Source organism: Schistocerca nitens, chromosome 6 (assembly GCF_023898315.1).
Source record: "Schistocerca nitens isolate TAMUIC-IGC-003100 chromosome 6, iqSchNite1.1, whole genome shotgun sequence".
Classification (NCBI taxonomy): domain Eukaryota; kingdom Metazoa; phylum Arthropoda; class Insecta; order Orthoptera; family Acrididae; genus Schistocerca; species Schistocerca nitens.
Genome location: NC_064619.1, coordinates 409,150,066 through 409,166,727, shown reverse-complemented (window position 1 = coordinate 409,166,727; position 16,662 = coordinate 409,150,066). Strand labels below are relative to the sequence as shown.

Here is a 16,662-nt window from a genome sequence, read left to right as displayed (position 1 = left end):
TGTTTCGACAGGATTCAGTAATACAGAACTATGATCTTCATTTGTAGCTCTAAGATAGTAAGAAAATCTTTCAAAAAAAACTGCAGAATCCAAAACAATACCAAACATTTTGTCCAAAAATAAGAGATTTACAGTGATAAGCACGCCCAGGCGTTTTTGCTTGCAACAGACCTGGCGTTCGCCGTGCCTAGCTGACGTGACGTCACCAACAAGCTCCGAGGCCTTCCTTTGAGTCGGTGTTGCCGTATACAACAACAAAACAGTGCTCATACAAGCGTCTGCCAACAGCAAAATGTGTCAAAGGCTTTAGGAATACTCCGCAGTGCTTTATAACAACAAACTGCCTCCGATGAGCGTGACGTGACAACTGTTTAAATTAGGTTCGTTTGAGCTGTTGCGGGCGGGCTCCTGAGCATGCGCAGTTGAGTCGCGTATGAGTAGTACCTTCTCCCGCTTCTGGTTACAGAAGTGTGGCTGGGCGCCACTGCTTAATATTGCCTCGGTTCGGAAATATAGTATATCCGGGGCTGATGCACAGAGCAGTCTGAGTTGAGGTGGGGAGCGTCCACGTCACCTGTGTTTAATATTATGTTCAGTGATTTTGTTGTTTCCTCTTCGTTTATTGCTCTCACGTTAAATGATAACAAAACGGATTTTTGTGGCCGGGATCTGTCAGATGAATTAAAATACGTTCACATAATTACGGAAGGCTAAAATATGTTACTAGTTTCAGATTTTATTTCCACCTTTCTGACAGAACAATGAAGTTATTTTTGCCGGTTTGGTAAAGAGATTTGGCTTAAAGTTAATCTTTTCTGCTGAGGCAGTCAATTTATTTGAAACGAAGTGTTTAATTTCACACTATTGGCTAGTTTCAACTGTTCGCTGCATTTCAAGTGCACTTATGGAATTATGCCATAATAAAGAACCAAACATGAAATAATACAGTATGGTAATCCAAGAAACTTTACATACGAATGTGCATTTTAAGCCGAATTATGCGTTTTAGTATGGTTCACGACATTCCGACGCTCTTGAAGTAACATCTGATGTCTTGTTTCTTTTATGCCATACGTAAGATCTTGTATGTTTTACACGTGCGAACATATCGGCTTCCTGCGTCATCGTAGCTGCGCAAGCGCGGTGACGCCTGCTATCTGGCGCTCTCTTGCAACTGCTGAAACGAAACTATTTCTAACAGGTCGCGGGAAAATATTGCGAATAGTGGTTTGAAAAGCGTTACATTCAAAGCAGATTTCCTTTTATGCGAGATGAACTATGTGCGAGAATGTACGATGAATTTCTTAAATCACAAAGCGTTTGACTCTCATTTAAAATGGTTCAAATGGCTCTGAGCACTATGGGACTTAACTTCTGAGGTCATCAGTCCCCTAGAACTCAGAACTATTGAAACCTAACTAACCTAAGGACATTACACACATCCATGCCCGAGGCAGGATTCGAACCTGTGACCGGAGTCTCATTTAAAAATCAACTCTTTGAGGACGACCATTTAGAAGAATTTCGAGCCCAAAAGATCAGACATTACGTCGTTTTACTAGCACATTTGTGTGGTGTATCTTAAAGTGTAACATGCGCAAAAAAGATTAACATTATATGTGGAAGCTTAGCTACTCTTCCAGCTTATTAATCTTAGAGACCAATATTATATGTGAATGCTGTGTATATTAATTTAAACCATTAACTTTTCTTATTTGTGTGTTCGCTCTACTTAAGAGTGATCTTGCTATTGGCTCACTACATCATGTGTCTTACGCTGCCATCAGCTGGCGAGATCATGTGACAGGAGCCATGACTGTCTTACAAAAGCGCATCGCAATCTCGAGTTCAATGTTTCGGAAAGTAACATGCAGTGTCTGGTGGAATTCAAATTTATACCTTCGTAATACGAAAATATGCAGCGTACATGTTGCTGCACATCAAAGGTCTTTCAAAACGTGTTTTCCTCCCTCAGAGTTTCGTTTTCTAAAGTGCCGGGTAATTCTACACCCGCATATAAAATCATAGGACTGATGAGTTTTACAGTGCCGAGGAAGAGTATACTGTCACTTAACACGAAAAAAGTGTATTTTCATCCGGGAGAAAGTGTATTTTTAACCGGGAAATCCGGGAAAAATCCGGGAATTTTTTTTCGTTGTCCACGTATACACCCTGTTATTTCATTATATGTTATAGATGGCATTAAAGATAAATAAGCCTTTTAAAAAGTTCATTCTGTTTCTTCACCTCCAGTGGTAATAATTTTAATGTCCAGCAGGATTTTCTCAATCATTCCAGACTTTTTTTTACCTATTTCGGATTTTTAAAATTTCAGTTCCAACCTAACATTGTGGGAGACCGAATAACTTATTTTCAGGGCGTTTCCTAGCATTATTTGCCCACCTCCATTGCTGAGTGGTCAGCTCAGCTGACTGCCGTGCGGAGGAACCAGGTTCGCTTCCCGGCACTGCCAGGAATCTTTCCTTGGTGGGAGGACTGGTGCAGGATGCACTCAGCCTCGTATGGTCAACTGAAGAGCTACTCGACCAAGTAGTAGTAGCGATCCTGAGGTTGAGAAACACGAGGCCGACAGAGAGAGTCGTGTTTTGACTTCTTGCCTTCCACACCACATCTGATGACGTCCCACGCAACAGCGGTCGGTGGGGCCCGATTGGCCTGTGTAGGGCCAGAACTTAGTCTTTATTTCTGGCGTTATTTCATATCCTGTCTTTATTTCTGGCGTTATTTCATATCCTGGATGTAATCATATGTGGATGTAATTTCAGATCGTTGAATCAAAGAATTGAATTAACATTCGTTATAACATAAAATGATTTTCTTTGCACTTGCTACTGAAATCTTCCTCTAATACCGTGGAAGTTATTTTCTGATGTCTTAATGCATGTCCTAGCATCCTGTAGCTTTTAGTTTGTGTTTTCCATGTATTTCTTTCCTCCCAGTTCTTAGGAGAACATCTATATTTCCTGTAAGTCTACTCAGTTTTCAACACCTTTGCTAGTTTGCGTTTACTAGGCCTGCTCAGAAAATTTCGGAAGTTTGTTCACAAAAATTTTCTACGCTTACCTTTCAATTGGGCATGACCTCCGAAGTATTCTTCTCCACAACTTATACACCGCTCCCAACACCATTTCCACTTCCGAAAGCAGTCTTAGTACGCCTCTTGCTGGATCGCACTTAGCGCCATCTGCGAATTCTTGTTTTAATCTCGCCTGTGGTTGCAAATCTTCGTCCTTTCAGCGAAGATTTCAAATTTGTAAATAAAAAAAAAAGAAGTCCGCAGGGGCCAGATGTGGAGAATACGGTGGATGATGCAGCACAGTGATTTCATTTTTTGTGCATTGTCACGCAGCAACAGAAATGAATGTGCGGCGCGGGTGCGTTATCGTGATGCAAGGACCATGAATTATCAAATTTCAGGCCGTTTCCTTCTCACATTTTCTCGCAGGCGTTGCTACACGTCCCGATGGCTCTGACACTTGACCTGACCTCTGCTGCTTCTCTCTCTCTTTTATTTTTTTAGAATATTTATCTTTCCCGACCCATTGTGAAGATTGAACCTTGGTCTCAACATCATAACCGTAGAAGCAAGTCTCATCAGCAATTATGATTATGTTAAGGAACACCTCGTTCTCATTTGCACAATCCAAAAGCTCTTCTCAGATTGCTTTAACTTCCGTCCGGCCATTTTTAAACCGTGTGAACTATTCGTGACACCGTGTACGGCGTAATTACTCATCACCGTAGGCTTTCTGCATCATTTGGTGTGTCTCTGTAGAGATTTTCCTGAGTTTCACACAAATTGTAATGCAAACTGTGCGACACAACTTTATACTCAACACAGCTCTGAACGATAACTAATAGACATGCAACAATGGAACTTCCGGCAGTTACACATTAAACATAGGCGTGTGCAGGGTTGCCAGCTGCGCTTCCTTCCAACAACCATTGTCCGAAATTTCGATTTTTCCGGATTTTTTTGAACGGACATCGTATATCTTCCTTTCTTCATCCATGATGCGTTATTTTCCATGCCACGTAGGGAATTGCTTTACTTCGTAAATTGATCTTCAGGTAGACCGGACGACACCAGCTGTTACTCTGTTTGTATTTAGTTATGAACGAATTCTTTTGGTATGAACGAATGCTTCAGGTATGAATGAATCCTTCGTCTATATTGAAAGGTTCTGCTTAATTTGCTATCGAATTCCGCGCTACAGTGCACCATCTTCAGGCCCCTCCATGTTAAGCCGGGTAATCATGCAGAAAACTGTGTAACCGTCGTAACACATCTCGATAGTGAGCAATGTCAAATCGATGTAGATAAAACACGCGTAACAGAACGCTCTTCTTCCCTCATGCAGTCGAGTACCCTGAGAGGCGGATGTCTAGCCCCTTTAGTGCCTTCCCACAGAAGTTTTATACCGCTATATACCTTGCAGTCCACTGGACAGTCTATAATAGACAATAATTCGTAGCAGCATCAGCCATATGGCTTAGCAGATAGCGGAATGATGCCTCCTATGCACGTGAGCCCTTCGGGAGATGCATTGATGATCCAAAACGTTATGACCACCTGCTTAATATCTTACTTGTCCGTCTTTGGAACGAAAGACATCACTGATTCTCCGTATCAGGGATCCAACAGTTTGCTGGTTTGAAACTTCTGGCAGATTAAAACTGTGTGCCCGACCGAGACTCGAACTCGGGACCTTTGCCTTTCGCGGGCAAGTGCTCTACCATCTGAGCTACCGAAGCACGACTCACGCCCGGTCCTCACAGCTTCGGTAGCTCAGATGGTAGAGCACTTGCCCGCGAAAGGCAAAGGTCCCGAGTTCGAGTCTCGGTCGGGCACACAGTTTTGATCTGCCAGGAAGTTTCATATCAGCGCACACTCCGCTGCAGAGTGAAAATCTCATTCTGGAAACATCCCCCAGGCTGTGGCTAAGCCATGTCTCCGCAGTATCCTTTCTTTCAGGAGTGCTAGTTCTGCAAGTTTCGCAGGAGAGCTTCTGTAAAGTTTGGAAGGTAGGAGACGAGATACTGGCAGAAGTAAAGTTGTGAGGACCGGGCGTGAGTCGTGCTTCGGTAGCTCAGATGGTAGAGCACTTGCCCGCGAAAGGCAAAGGTCCCGAGTTCGAGTCTCGGTCGGGCACACAGTTTTAATCTGCCAGAAAGTTTCATATCAGCGCACACTCCGCTGCAGAGTGAAAATCTCATTCAGTTTGCTGGTTTGCTCGTGGAGGTATGTGGCATTAGACGTGTATTCACAGGTCATGTAATTCGCGTAAATAATGGACATTTGATTTGAGTACGCGGTGATGGCGCCCAGTAGCAACACATATGGGTTCCATAGGATTTACATCAGGCGAATTTGATCGCCGAGACATAACGTGAGTTCACTATAATGCTCCTCAAACCACTGTAGCACGTCTCTGGCTCCGAGATTCGGAGACTTATACTGCTGAAAGATGACTTGCCGTCAACTGTCAGCGCCGGCCGCGGTGGTCTAGCGGTTCTAGGCGCTCAGTCCGGAGCCGCGCGACTGCTACGGTCGCAGATTCGAATCCTGCCTCGGGCATGGATGTGTGTGATGTCCTTAGGTTAGTTAGGTTTAAGTAGTTCTAAGTTCTAGGGGACTGATGACCATAGATGTTAAGTCCCATAGTGCTCAGAGCCATTTGAACCAACTGACAGCGTGCCTTCGACTACGCCACAGTTCCCACGCAAGCGCAGAAGAATGTCTCCCATAGCATAATGCTACTCCCACCAGCTTGTGTCCTTGGCGCGCTGCACGTTTCGAGCTGCCGTTCACCCCGATGATGGCGTATGTGTTGCAGAAATGTGATTCACCCTAAGAGCCGACGCGTTTCCATTGATCGACGGTCGAATCCCGACAGTCTCGTGTCCACTGCAATCGTAATTGACAATGTCATTGGATCAACATGTGAACACGTAGGTGTGGTCTGCATGTTCAGCAGTGTACGATGAGCGGTGTGCTCCGAAACACCTGCTTGTTCACCAGTATTACGTGCTTTCGGCAGAGATGCCACAGATCACTATCTATCCTACTGTACAGAGCAGACAAGCCTCCGCAGCCCACGTTCTTTGAAACGTCGTGAACGTCCAACCATGTAGCGCCTAGTGGTAGCCTCACTGCCCCACCTGTTTCCGTAGATGCCCACGATAGTAGGACGTGAACATTATACCAGCTTCGCCGTTTTCGAGATACTCGTTCACAGGCTGTGCTTAATAAATAATCTGCCCTTTGTGAAAGTCGCTTTACTCAATGGATTTCCCCATATGTTGCCCATAATCTTCGCTAAGGTGATCCCCTGCCCGTGTCTGCCCCGCTTACATACAGGGTTATTACAAATGATAGAAGCGATTTCACAGCTCTACAATAACTTTATTATTTGAGATATTTTCACAATGCTTTGCACACACATACAAAAACTCAAAAAGTTTTTTTAGGCATTCACAAATGTTCGATATGTGCCCCTTTAGTGATTCGGCAGACATCAAGCCGATAATCAAGTTCCTCCCACACTCGGCGCAGCATGTCCCCATCAATGAGTTCGAAAGCATCGTTGATGCGAGCTCGCATTTCTGGCACGTTTCTTGGTAGAGGAGGTTTAAACACTGAATCTTTCACATAACCCCACAGAAAGAAATCGCATGGGGTTAACTCGGGAGAGCGTGGAGGCCATGACATGAATTGCTGATCATGATCTCCACCACGACCGATCCATCGGTTTTCCAATCTGCTGTTTAAGAAATGCCGAACATCATGATGGAAGTGCGGTGGAGCACCATGCTGTTGAAAGATGAAATCGGCGCTGTCGGTCTCCAGTTGTGGCATGAGCCAATTTTCCAGCATGTCCAGATACACGTGTCCTGTAACGTTTTTTTCGCAGAAGAAAAAGGGGCCGCAAACTTTAAACCGTGAGATTGCACAAAACACGTTAACTTTTGGTGAATTGCGAATTTGCTGCACGAATGCGTGAGCATTCTCTACCGCCCAGATTCGCTCATTGTGTCTGTTCACTTCACCAATAAGAAAAAATGTTGCTTCATCACTGAAAACGAGTTTCGCACTGAACGCATCCTCTTCCATGAGCTGTTGCAACCGCGCCGAAAATTCAAAGCGTTTGACTTTGTCATCGGGTGTCAGGGCTTGTAGCAATTGTAAACGGTAAGGCTTCTGCTTTCGCCTTTTCCGTAAGATTTTCCAAACCGTCGGCTGTGGTACGTTTAGCTCCCTGCTTGCTTTATTCGTCGATTTCCGCGGGCTACGCGTGAAACTTGCCCGCACGCGTTCAACCGTTTCTTCGCTCACTGCAGGCCGACCCGTTGATTTCCCCTTACAGAGGCATCCAGAAGCTTTAAACTGCGCATACCATCGCCGAGTGGAGTTAGCAGTTGGTGGATCTTTGTTGAACTTGGTCCTGAAGTGTCGTTGCACTGTTATGACTGACTGATGTGAGTGCATTTCAAGCATGACATACACTTTTTCGGCTGCTGTCGCCATTTTGTCTCACTGCGCTCTCGAGCGCTCTGGCGGCAGAAACCTGAAGTGCGGCTTCAGCCGAACAAAACTTTATGAGTTTTTCTACGTATCTGTAGTGTGTCGTGACCATATGTCAATGAATGGAGTTACAGTGAATTTATGAAATCGCTTCAATCATTTGTAATAGCCCTGTACTTGCGTTACCGCGTCACGTGCCCGCAAAGCCCCTAGGAGGCATCCAAATTCTCTGTGGGCGGTGGTCGTAATGTTTTGGCTGATCAGTGTAAGAATGCCGAAGCGGACATCGTTGTAATTGCGCCCTCTGTCGAGGTGTGTTATGAAGATTCATTCATATTACCCAGTTTACATAAAGGACATGGTCTAGTGGTCTTGCGATAAAATTGTAGCTCTTCTTTCCACAGTTGGATAAATGGGATGGATTAGGGACACACAGGTCATCGAAGTGGGTTGCAATGGAGAGACTTGAAACTGGCCATCGAGCCACACAAAATTTTCGTCATCTTGGAGACGCCTGAAGATGGTGCATTCTTAAATATAGGTGAATGAAATTCCTTCACTTCATCTGTCCCCAGTCTCGATGTTAAGTTGTCGCCAATTTCTTTTCTGCAATTGGTCATTACTTTAATCCTTCCATGATTTGCTGTCTGTGAATTTTAATCCCACTCCTGAACCTTTCCCTTATTTCCGTCGTTGCTTGTTCGGTGTACAGGGTGCCTTACGCCGCTTTAATTCCGAGAGCTTATTTTTTGTCTTCCATTCTTATTATTACCTTTTTCGTTCTTGTACATACTCGTCTTTCCTAATAGCTAATAACAATTTTTCAACAATGTTTGAACATATGGCACCTTTTCATGTTATCAAACTTTTTTTTCCTGTCGTCGATGCGATTAGTGACACTGGCTTGTGGCACATCAGGTAGAAATGCTATGCGTGGCTTGCAACATCTTTTCTTTACCTGCCTTTAGTGAAGTAGCTCATTGTGCCACGACGTTTTATCTCACATGCCATAATACAAATACGTAAGAAGTCCGCAGCTCGTGGTCCAGTGGCTTGCGTTGCTGCCTACGTATCACGGGGTCCCAGGTTTGAATTCCGGCCGGGTCAGAGATTTTCTCCGTCCGAGGACTGAGTTGTCCTCATCATCATTTCGGGAAGTGGCGAGATTGGAAATGGAAAGATTGGCAAGTTGTATGGACGCTGATGATCACGATGTTGAGTGCTCCACAAACCACCATCAAATACATAAGAAGTTAAATTGCTTAGTAAGATAACGGAGGACAGTTGCCATCGTGCTGCTAATTTAAATGCGTCAGGCCCCTTCAAGAAGCAGGTAATCCACTAAATTCTTTTATCACATTATTTAGTGTGACTGCCGAGCGAGGTGGCGCAGTGGTTAGCACACTGGACTCGCATTCGGAAGGACGACGGTTCAATCCCGTCTCCGGCCTTCCTGATTTAGGTTTTCCGTGATTTCCCTAAATCGTTTCAGGCAAATGCCGGGAGGCTTCCTTTGATAGGGCACGGCCGATTTCCTTCCCAATCCTTCCCTAACCCGAGCTTGCGCTCCGTCTCTAATGACCTCGTTGTCGACGGGACGTTAAACACTAACCACCACCACCACTAGTGTGACTAACCACATATTTCACCGTGATCTTCAGTAACGACACCTTGAACTTAAAAAGGAAGTTGTGCATGCTTAAGGTGCCTCTTCAAAAACTCGCAGCATTTTCTTGGGTCATAGAGAATATTAAGAACAGCTACATAGGCAGGGCAGTAGCTTCGTGGGTTAGGGTGAAGAGACGTTAAAATACAAAAGTGAGGTACTGAACAACACCAGGCGTATCTGCTCCAAAATCCAGAAACTTTGGATGTTTTTAGGAGGGTCTAATGGTATGTGGTGTAGCAGTCCACAATATTCTGGGAAGTTATTGAGTCAAACTCTATATAGGATGTTTTTGTAAAGGTGTGCAAAAATGTAACAGGACTTAGAGAATGCTCCACTGAACAATTTGGATAGGGAACCTGTGGGGCCAGAGAAGCCAGCTTAAGGATATATGGAAGTAAACTTGTCTATTGCTTTGTCTAGGATTACTATTTTCCAGATTATTGACAACTAACATGCGTACAAGTTTACACCTACTGTGCTGTTTATTTACATTACATCGTTTATTTCCTGCAAGGAAACAGAGGACGAGCCTGATTACTAGGAAGTTTGACTGGCCCCATGTACTTGAGGTTCGGGCAAAGAGTTCTATTTGAGTTGTTGGAGAACATACCCCTGGCTGTTTCGTTAGAGAATGTGAATACAACATGACGGTGCACCGCCTGACTTCGGCGTGGATGTCCGCAACCATCTCAGTGCTGTATTTCCTGGTCTCTGGATTGGAAGGGAGGTCCCATCCATGGTCAGCGATTTTACCTGTCCTGAATCCGCTTCAGTATTTGCTATGGGGTTATCTAAAGTAACTTATGTATGAGACCCCAGTGGATACGGAGGTGGAATTTGTTGTCAAAATTGTAGTTGCCTATTGTCTCTAAGCACTATGGGATTTAACATCTGAGGTCATCAGTGCCCTAGAACTTAGAACTACTTAAACCTAACTAAACTAAGGATATCACACACATCCATGACCGTAGCGGTCGCGCGATTCCAGACTGCAGCGTTTAGAACCGCTCGGCCACACCTACCGGCTGTAGTTGCCTATTATGTGATTCGAAACACACGTGGGATATTTGTCAGGGTGCATCAGAACCTTGTCTACCAGTGTCATGCTTGCACTGAACTTGATGCCCCTCAGTTTCTGCACATTTTGTAAGATACAAGTGGTACGCTCATTGTGTCAGTGATGGTATTGGCAGTTAACTGTAACTAATGTAAATAAAAAAGTACACAGTAATGTGATCTTATTCCTATTATCTCCTTAAGATGGCATCTCGCACCCCAGGTTCACTATCTCAAATTCTTCCTTGGAGCACCCTCTATGTCCTGTTAAATTTTTGCACACACTTACAGAAACACCCCGTATAGCTATGATGGCTCTGTGGCGCGATGTAATCCGAAAAAGGCACAGTGTTGGTGCAGCAGTGGTCATCATCATTGTCACACTAGTAGCTGCAGCTAGAGTTAGTAGCAGAGCAGTAGTATAGAATGATCATCAAGAGGATTGCCCAGAAGCTGCCGAAATAGCTGCTCCAGCCATAACACTTGCCTTTCTAACTGCCAGGATACAGGTCTCTGCCATTTTTTGAGTGTTCCTCTTATAATCACTTTCCAGCAAGTAATTTCCCTCACTGAACTCTTTGGGATGGAAGACTCTCCCATTTACCCGCTAGCTGGAGGACATAACCCAATTTATCAGATATATGTAGATAGCTACTCTTGAACAATGCCTATCAAAACTCCGTGATGTTGGTAGAGTCACACTTTGACTTTTATCCACAGGCAGCATCAACAGGAGAGCGCATATCAGAAGTGGTGGAGGAGGAAGCGGAGGGTGAGGGAGCAGCAGACGGAGAGGAGGAGAGCCGTTTCTGCACGCTGCCACGCCACGGCCGTGGGGCTTCCTTCACCATCCTGACTGTTGCCTTCACCAAGGGGCCGGGCCACAAAGGGCTCGGGTTCAGCATTGTCGGCGGCCGCGATTCCCCACGCGGTTCCATGGGCATCTATGTCAAGACTGTGTTTCCTCATGGACAAGCTGCAGACAGCGGGAGGCTCAAGGAAGGTATGATTACGTGTGATACAGCAATGTTCATTCTCTACCTTAACATCAGTTCCCCCCATAATTTTTCTGGTATATATCAGAAATACTCCTCTTTCAAATTCTGAAGGTGGCAGGGGTAAAATACAGGGAGCGAAAGGCTATTTACAATTTGTACAGAAACCAGATGGCAGTTATAAGAGTCGAGGGACATGAAAGGGAAGCAGTGGTTGGGAAGGGAGTGAGACAGGGTTGTAGCCTCTCCCCGATGTTGTTCAATCTGTATATTGAGCAAGCAGTAAAGGAAACAAAAGATATATTCGGAGTAGGTACTAAAATCCATGGAGCAGTTGAACGGAATGGACAGTGTCTTGAAAGGAGGATATAAGATGAACATCAACAAAAGCAAAACGAGGATAATTGAATGTTGTCGAATTAAGTCGGGTGATGCTGAGGGAATTAGATTAGGAAATGAGACACTTAACGTAGTAAAGGAGTTTTGCTATTTGGGGAGCAAAATAACTGATGATGGTCGAAGTAGAGAGGATATAAAACGTAGACTGGCAATGGCAAGGAAAGTGTTTCTGAAGAAGAGAAAATTGTTAACATCGAGTATTGATTTAAGTGTCATGGAGTCGTTTCTGAAAGTATTTGTATGGAGTGTAGCCATGTACGGAAGTGAAACATGGACGATAAATAGTTAAGACAAGTAGAGAATAGAAGCTTTCGAAATGTGGTGCTTCAGAAGGATGCTGAAGATTAGACAGGTAGATCACATAACTAATGAGGAGGTATTTAATAGAATTGGGGAGAAGAGGAGTTTGTGGCACAATTTGACGAGAAGAAGGGATCGGTTGGTAGGACATGTTCTGAGGCATCAAGGGATCACCAGTTTAGTACTGGAGGGCAGCGTGGAGAGTAAAAATCGTATAGGGAGACCAAGAGATGAATACACTAAGCAGATTCAGAATGATGTAGGCTGCAGTAGGTACTGGGAGATGAAGAAGCTTGCACAGGATAGAGTAGCATGGAGAGCTGCATCAAACCAGTCTCAGGACTGAAGACCACAACAACAAACATGTCAGAAATACTTTATTGCATGGAAGGGAAAATGTGCCTTATGGCCTGCAACCACTGCCTCAGTCCATCGTTCACTGGTGATGCTCCGTACATTACTAATGTACGGCTTTCAGGAGCAAGATCAGTGCAAAGCAACTGGAATTCCTAGTTTCTGGTTATAATAGTGTGCACAACGAATTAAACTGCAGTGCCTAGAGGACTTTGGACAGTACAAATAGTGATCAGTTGGATCAAAACATTAGTCTCAGCAATACCTTTAATGGTCTCCCTAGCGAATTAGCTCCATTTCCTTCTTGGACTTCACTTCCTTCGTTTTATTTCCAGTCTGATGTTCATCATTATTGCACTTTCCAGTACTTACTAAAATCATTAACACTGCACATTTCATGGATACAAAGTTGAGAGCATCATTGCACCTCCACTATCACCCTGCAGTGAGTGAAATATTGATGACATCACTCTCCCATTGCACTCTTCAGTGGGTGCATTGACCCATTTCCATTGTTGTGGTATCGCTATGTTACTGTAGGCAAATGCTGAGATGGTTTCTTGAAGATGGCAGTGGATAACGCCATCTCACATCGCTGTTCAGCCTAAGCACATGTATCATCTGTAATGACCTGGTGATCAGGAGAGCACTGAACTCTAACCAACATTACTTCATTTTCAGTTTTTGAATGGCATATTGCAGGAACACAGAAGTCTAAATATAAACGAGAAACTTTTGTGAAAATGATGATATGTAGCAAAAATTATTAAGATTGTTGTTAACAGAACTATAAGTCTTAAATGAGGGAAAATACTTTTACATTGTCGGCTGAAAACAGATTTACACCATTCTTGATCAGCATCTAGACCAGGGGCGGGCAAACGTTGCACGCGGCTCATGAGCACACAGCGCTGCACGTGAGCTGCTCGCGTGCAATCGTCGAACGGAGCAGTGGCGACAGCCGGCAGGTTGCCGCAGTGTAGTTCCAGGCTAAACTGCGGACGTTGAAGCGAAGCGACCACTACGTAGTGAATTTCAGTAACCGGAAAATGCAGAGTGAATCAAGGAAACGGAGAATTGGAGATTTGCTATCTTTTAAAAAGGAATGGGAGAATCATTTTTTCTCTGTGCAAAAACGTGAAAATTGGAAATTTATAATATGTGACAGTATTCTCGCTGGTCAGCGGAAGTTTAATATTGAACGCCATTATAATAAATTTCAGTATGTTGCCGTTCTTAGTGCAATAAAAGAGGAATTTCTCAAGCGATTTGGGGATATATCTTACCTATCCCAAGGGTTTGAATAGTTCTCCAGACAATCTGCTGTTTCTGTAGATGATAATCATCCCAGTTTGCAAATGGAATTAATAGGTCTACAGCGTAATTCTCGTCTGAGAGATAGGTTCCTTTTGGCAAGACGTGTCATAGATTTTTATCACGACTTTCCACAGCAAGTTTCCTCGTCTCCTTCGTGAAGCCGCGAAGATAATGTCAATGTTTGGCTCGACATACGTTTGTGAGAGATTTTTTTCTGTTATGAAAATTAATAAGTCTCGGTTAAGAGCAAACATCAGTAATGAAAATTTGCGTAACTCTTTGCGTTTGTCTGTATGTAGAAATTTTGTTCCAGACATTAAACGTATTGTAAACTCCACCTGTGATAATTAAATAAAACGTATCGTAGGTAATAGGTACTCTTTCAAACGATGATTACTTTCAAGCACTCCTACTACCCTTATTCCTTCATTCAATAAAGCAGGCCAGGAAACAAAACGCATTACAGAGGAAGAAGCGGAGAGACGGTATGCTGGGGAGGGGAGAGAAGCGGGTGACCAGCTTGCCCCTGTGTGCACGCAGAACACCTGTTAACTGCACACGTGCATGTGCACCGCACACGTGCAGAATTCCTGCCCGCCCCTGATCTAGACTCATGGTCACATCTTGCAGTGCAGAATGGTGAACGTATTTCTATTTTTAGTTTAGCAGCCATGTTAAGAGCTACAACTACTCCTAAATAACTTCTGGAATATTCCAGCTCCAGTAATTTAGCTTTCATAGTAATATTTCAGCTCCTTGTTTGCAACGTGGATGCTTGCTTCAGTGAAGGAAACAGCTTTCATTTCATTAATTGTTTAACACTCCTGTTCCCTTCATGCTTAGAATCATTTGTGACATTATGTATCGATTAAATGCCATCACTGAACATGGTTCAATATTGTATTTTGGAAAGTCTTTGCAGGAAATAGTAGTATTGTAATTGTTTCTCACTTACAGGTGATGAGATTCTAGCTGTCAACGGCAAGCCGTTACATGGTCTGAGCCATCAGGAAGCCATAGCTGTTTTCAAGGACTTTAAAAGTGGACAAATGCTGATTCATATTGGACGCAGAATACCAAAACGTCGACGAGAATCACTTCCGCGCCCTCTGGCGTAAAAGCATTTGTAGTGTTGCTGTAATGCCACACTCAATGCCATTTCCTGTGTCAGTTGACGCTGCAAATTGTGAACTGATATGAGGTGCTAGTCCTTATGATGAATGAAACAGACAGTTTTATCTTTGACTGAAGAACTTACTCTCATTGTTTTATGCTCGAAAAAGTTGTATTTAACTTGTGTATTCTGAAGCAGAGAGAGAGAGAAAAGTGACTGTGTACAGGAAGACCTTTTTTGATAAATATTGAACAGAAATTTTGTAGTATATGTGCTTTACCTGTACAGTGGATAATATACAAATCAGTAAGTTCCATTTAATATATAATTTTTGTTATATTGTTAGTTGCTGTTTTCTGACGTTATAATATTACATTTACATGTGGTAGCTTTAAATGATTACTTGTATTTGCTCTGCCTGTGATACTGAGAATATTAAGATATAACACAGCGCTCTTCCAAAGTGTGTGATGTATCATTGAGTTAGAAGTTCTATCTTAGAAGAAATTGAACACTTTTGGAAACAGATTTTTATTCTAAAAAGAAAGGATGCAAAGACGCATTCCAAGGTATCAGACCTTTCCAAACACCTTTAGACAATTGTAAACATTATTCTGTGATGATTAAAAGAGTATCTGTTCTGATCACATAGATGTTAAGTTACTACAACTGGTTTTAGTTGCTTGTTTTCCCTTTAACTGATGCAATATGGACATCTTTGTACATAAGATTACTTCAGATTTTGCAACTGTTGTCAAAAGGCTCTTTTTTATGTACCAGTATCATACTGCTGTATTTGTGACAGGTTAGAACTGTTATAGATACGTACATGAATATAAAATACCTGTCTTTTCCAAACAGGTTTATTCCACTATCAGTAAGACAATTTATTGGAATATACTGTTGTTAAATCCTGTTAGCATTTACATTGAAAATTGTCAGCACAGATGTGTTGAGGTGCTGTTATCTCATGCGTGGTTAATAGCTTTCAAATAACAGTATATATTACCAAAATTTAACCTGACTGAGAAGTTCAGCATTCAGTGGAGTGTTAAGACTCACGTTTATTTAAGGTGCTGTTTAAGGGGAAAAAAAGAAACTGCAATTTTTTTGCAGCCATCTTTTTTCATGGCAGCTTAGGTATTGAAGTAATCTCTTATACTGATCTAAAATTAGAAACAGTAGTATGTGTAGTGTGCAGTTACTAGTCACTTTTCTGAGAATACTGTTTCTCTGTGTACCTATAAAATAAAGTATTGTCACACACAAATAAATTGTCATTCTCATTGTGCTCGTAGTTCACAAAAGTTTCCTTTCACTATTTTATTCTTACTTAATGTGTGATCTGCACATCGGTGGTGGCAGTTTTGTTATTTGAATGGCACTATGCATAAGTTTTCAGATATGACAAGCCATTTATAATATGGGAAAACAGTACAATAAAATTCGTTAATTCAAGAAAGGTAAGAGAAACATGACACATTATACAGGGCAATCAGAAACTGCCTGAAAAGTTTGTAAGGGTGTTGCAGGGTTGCTTGTGCAGAGAAATAATTGTAAAAAAAAAAGTTTGATGTGTTGTGCTGATTACAAGTTAATTCGCATTTAAGTTATTCAATTAAGCCATTCCATGCACAAATTCAAGTGACCTGCCAGATAAAATTAGTGTCAAGTTGTTCTCATAGTGTAGATGATGGTGCATGAGACTGCTCTGTCTTTGACTCGAGTTCAATCCTTACTACCAACCCCACATCCAATTCTTGTATCTCTGCCTTTTTCAGTTTTAGGGAACCAAGCGAAGAAAACATTTGGTGACAATGTCTCTGGCAAGCCACTTGAATTTGCGTACACAATGGCCTGATTGGCAACTAGTCCTTATTAACTTGTAAATAGTGCACAATATCACTTTTTA

The 16,662-nt window shown here is 42.9% G+C and overlaps 1 protein-coding gene across 1 annotated transcript in view; it reads left to right on the top strand.

Moving 5' to 3' along the window:
* The window catches only part of LOC126263379 (uncharacterized), a 90,521-nt gene extending 75,124 nt beyond the window's left edge, over positions 1–15,397 (top strand). The window contains exons 6-7 of the mRNA XM_049960471.1: positions 10,992–11,274; positions 14,594–15,397. Coding sequence (XP_049816428.1) covers positions 10,992–11,274; positions 14,594–14,754 — 444 coding nt within the window. The 3' untranslated portion in view covers positions 14,755–15,397. The remainder of the gene's footprint in view (positions 1–10,991; positions 11,275–14,593) is intronic.
* Positions 15,398–16,662: the final 1,265 nt, after the last annotated feature.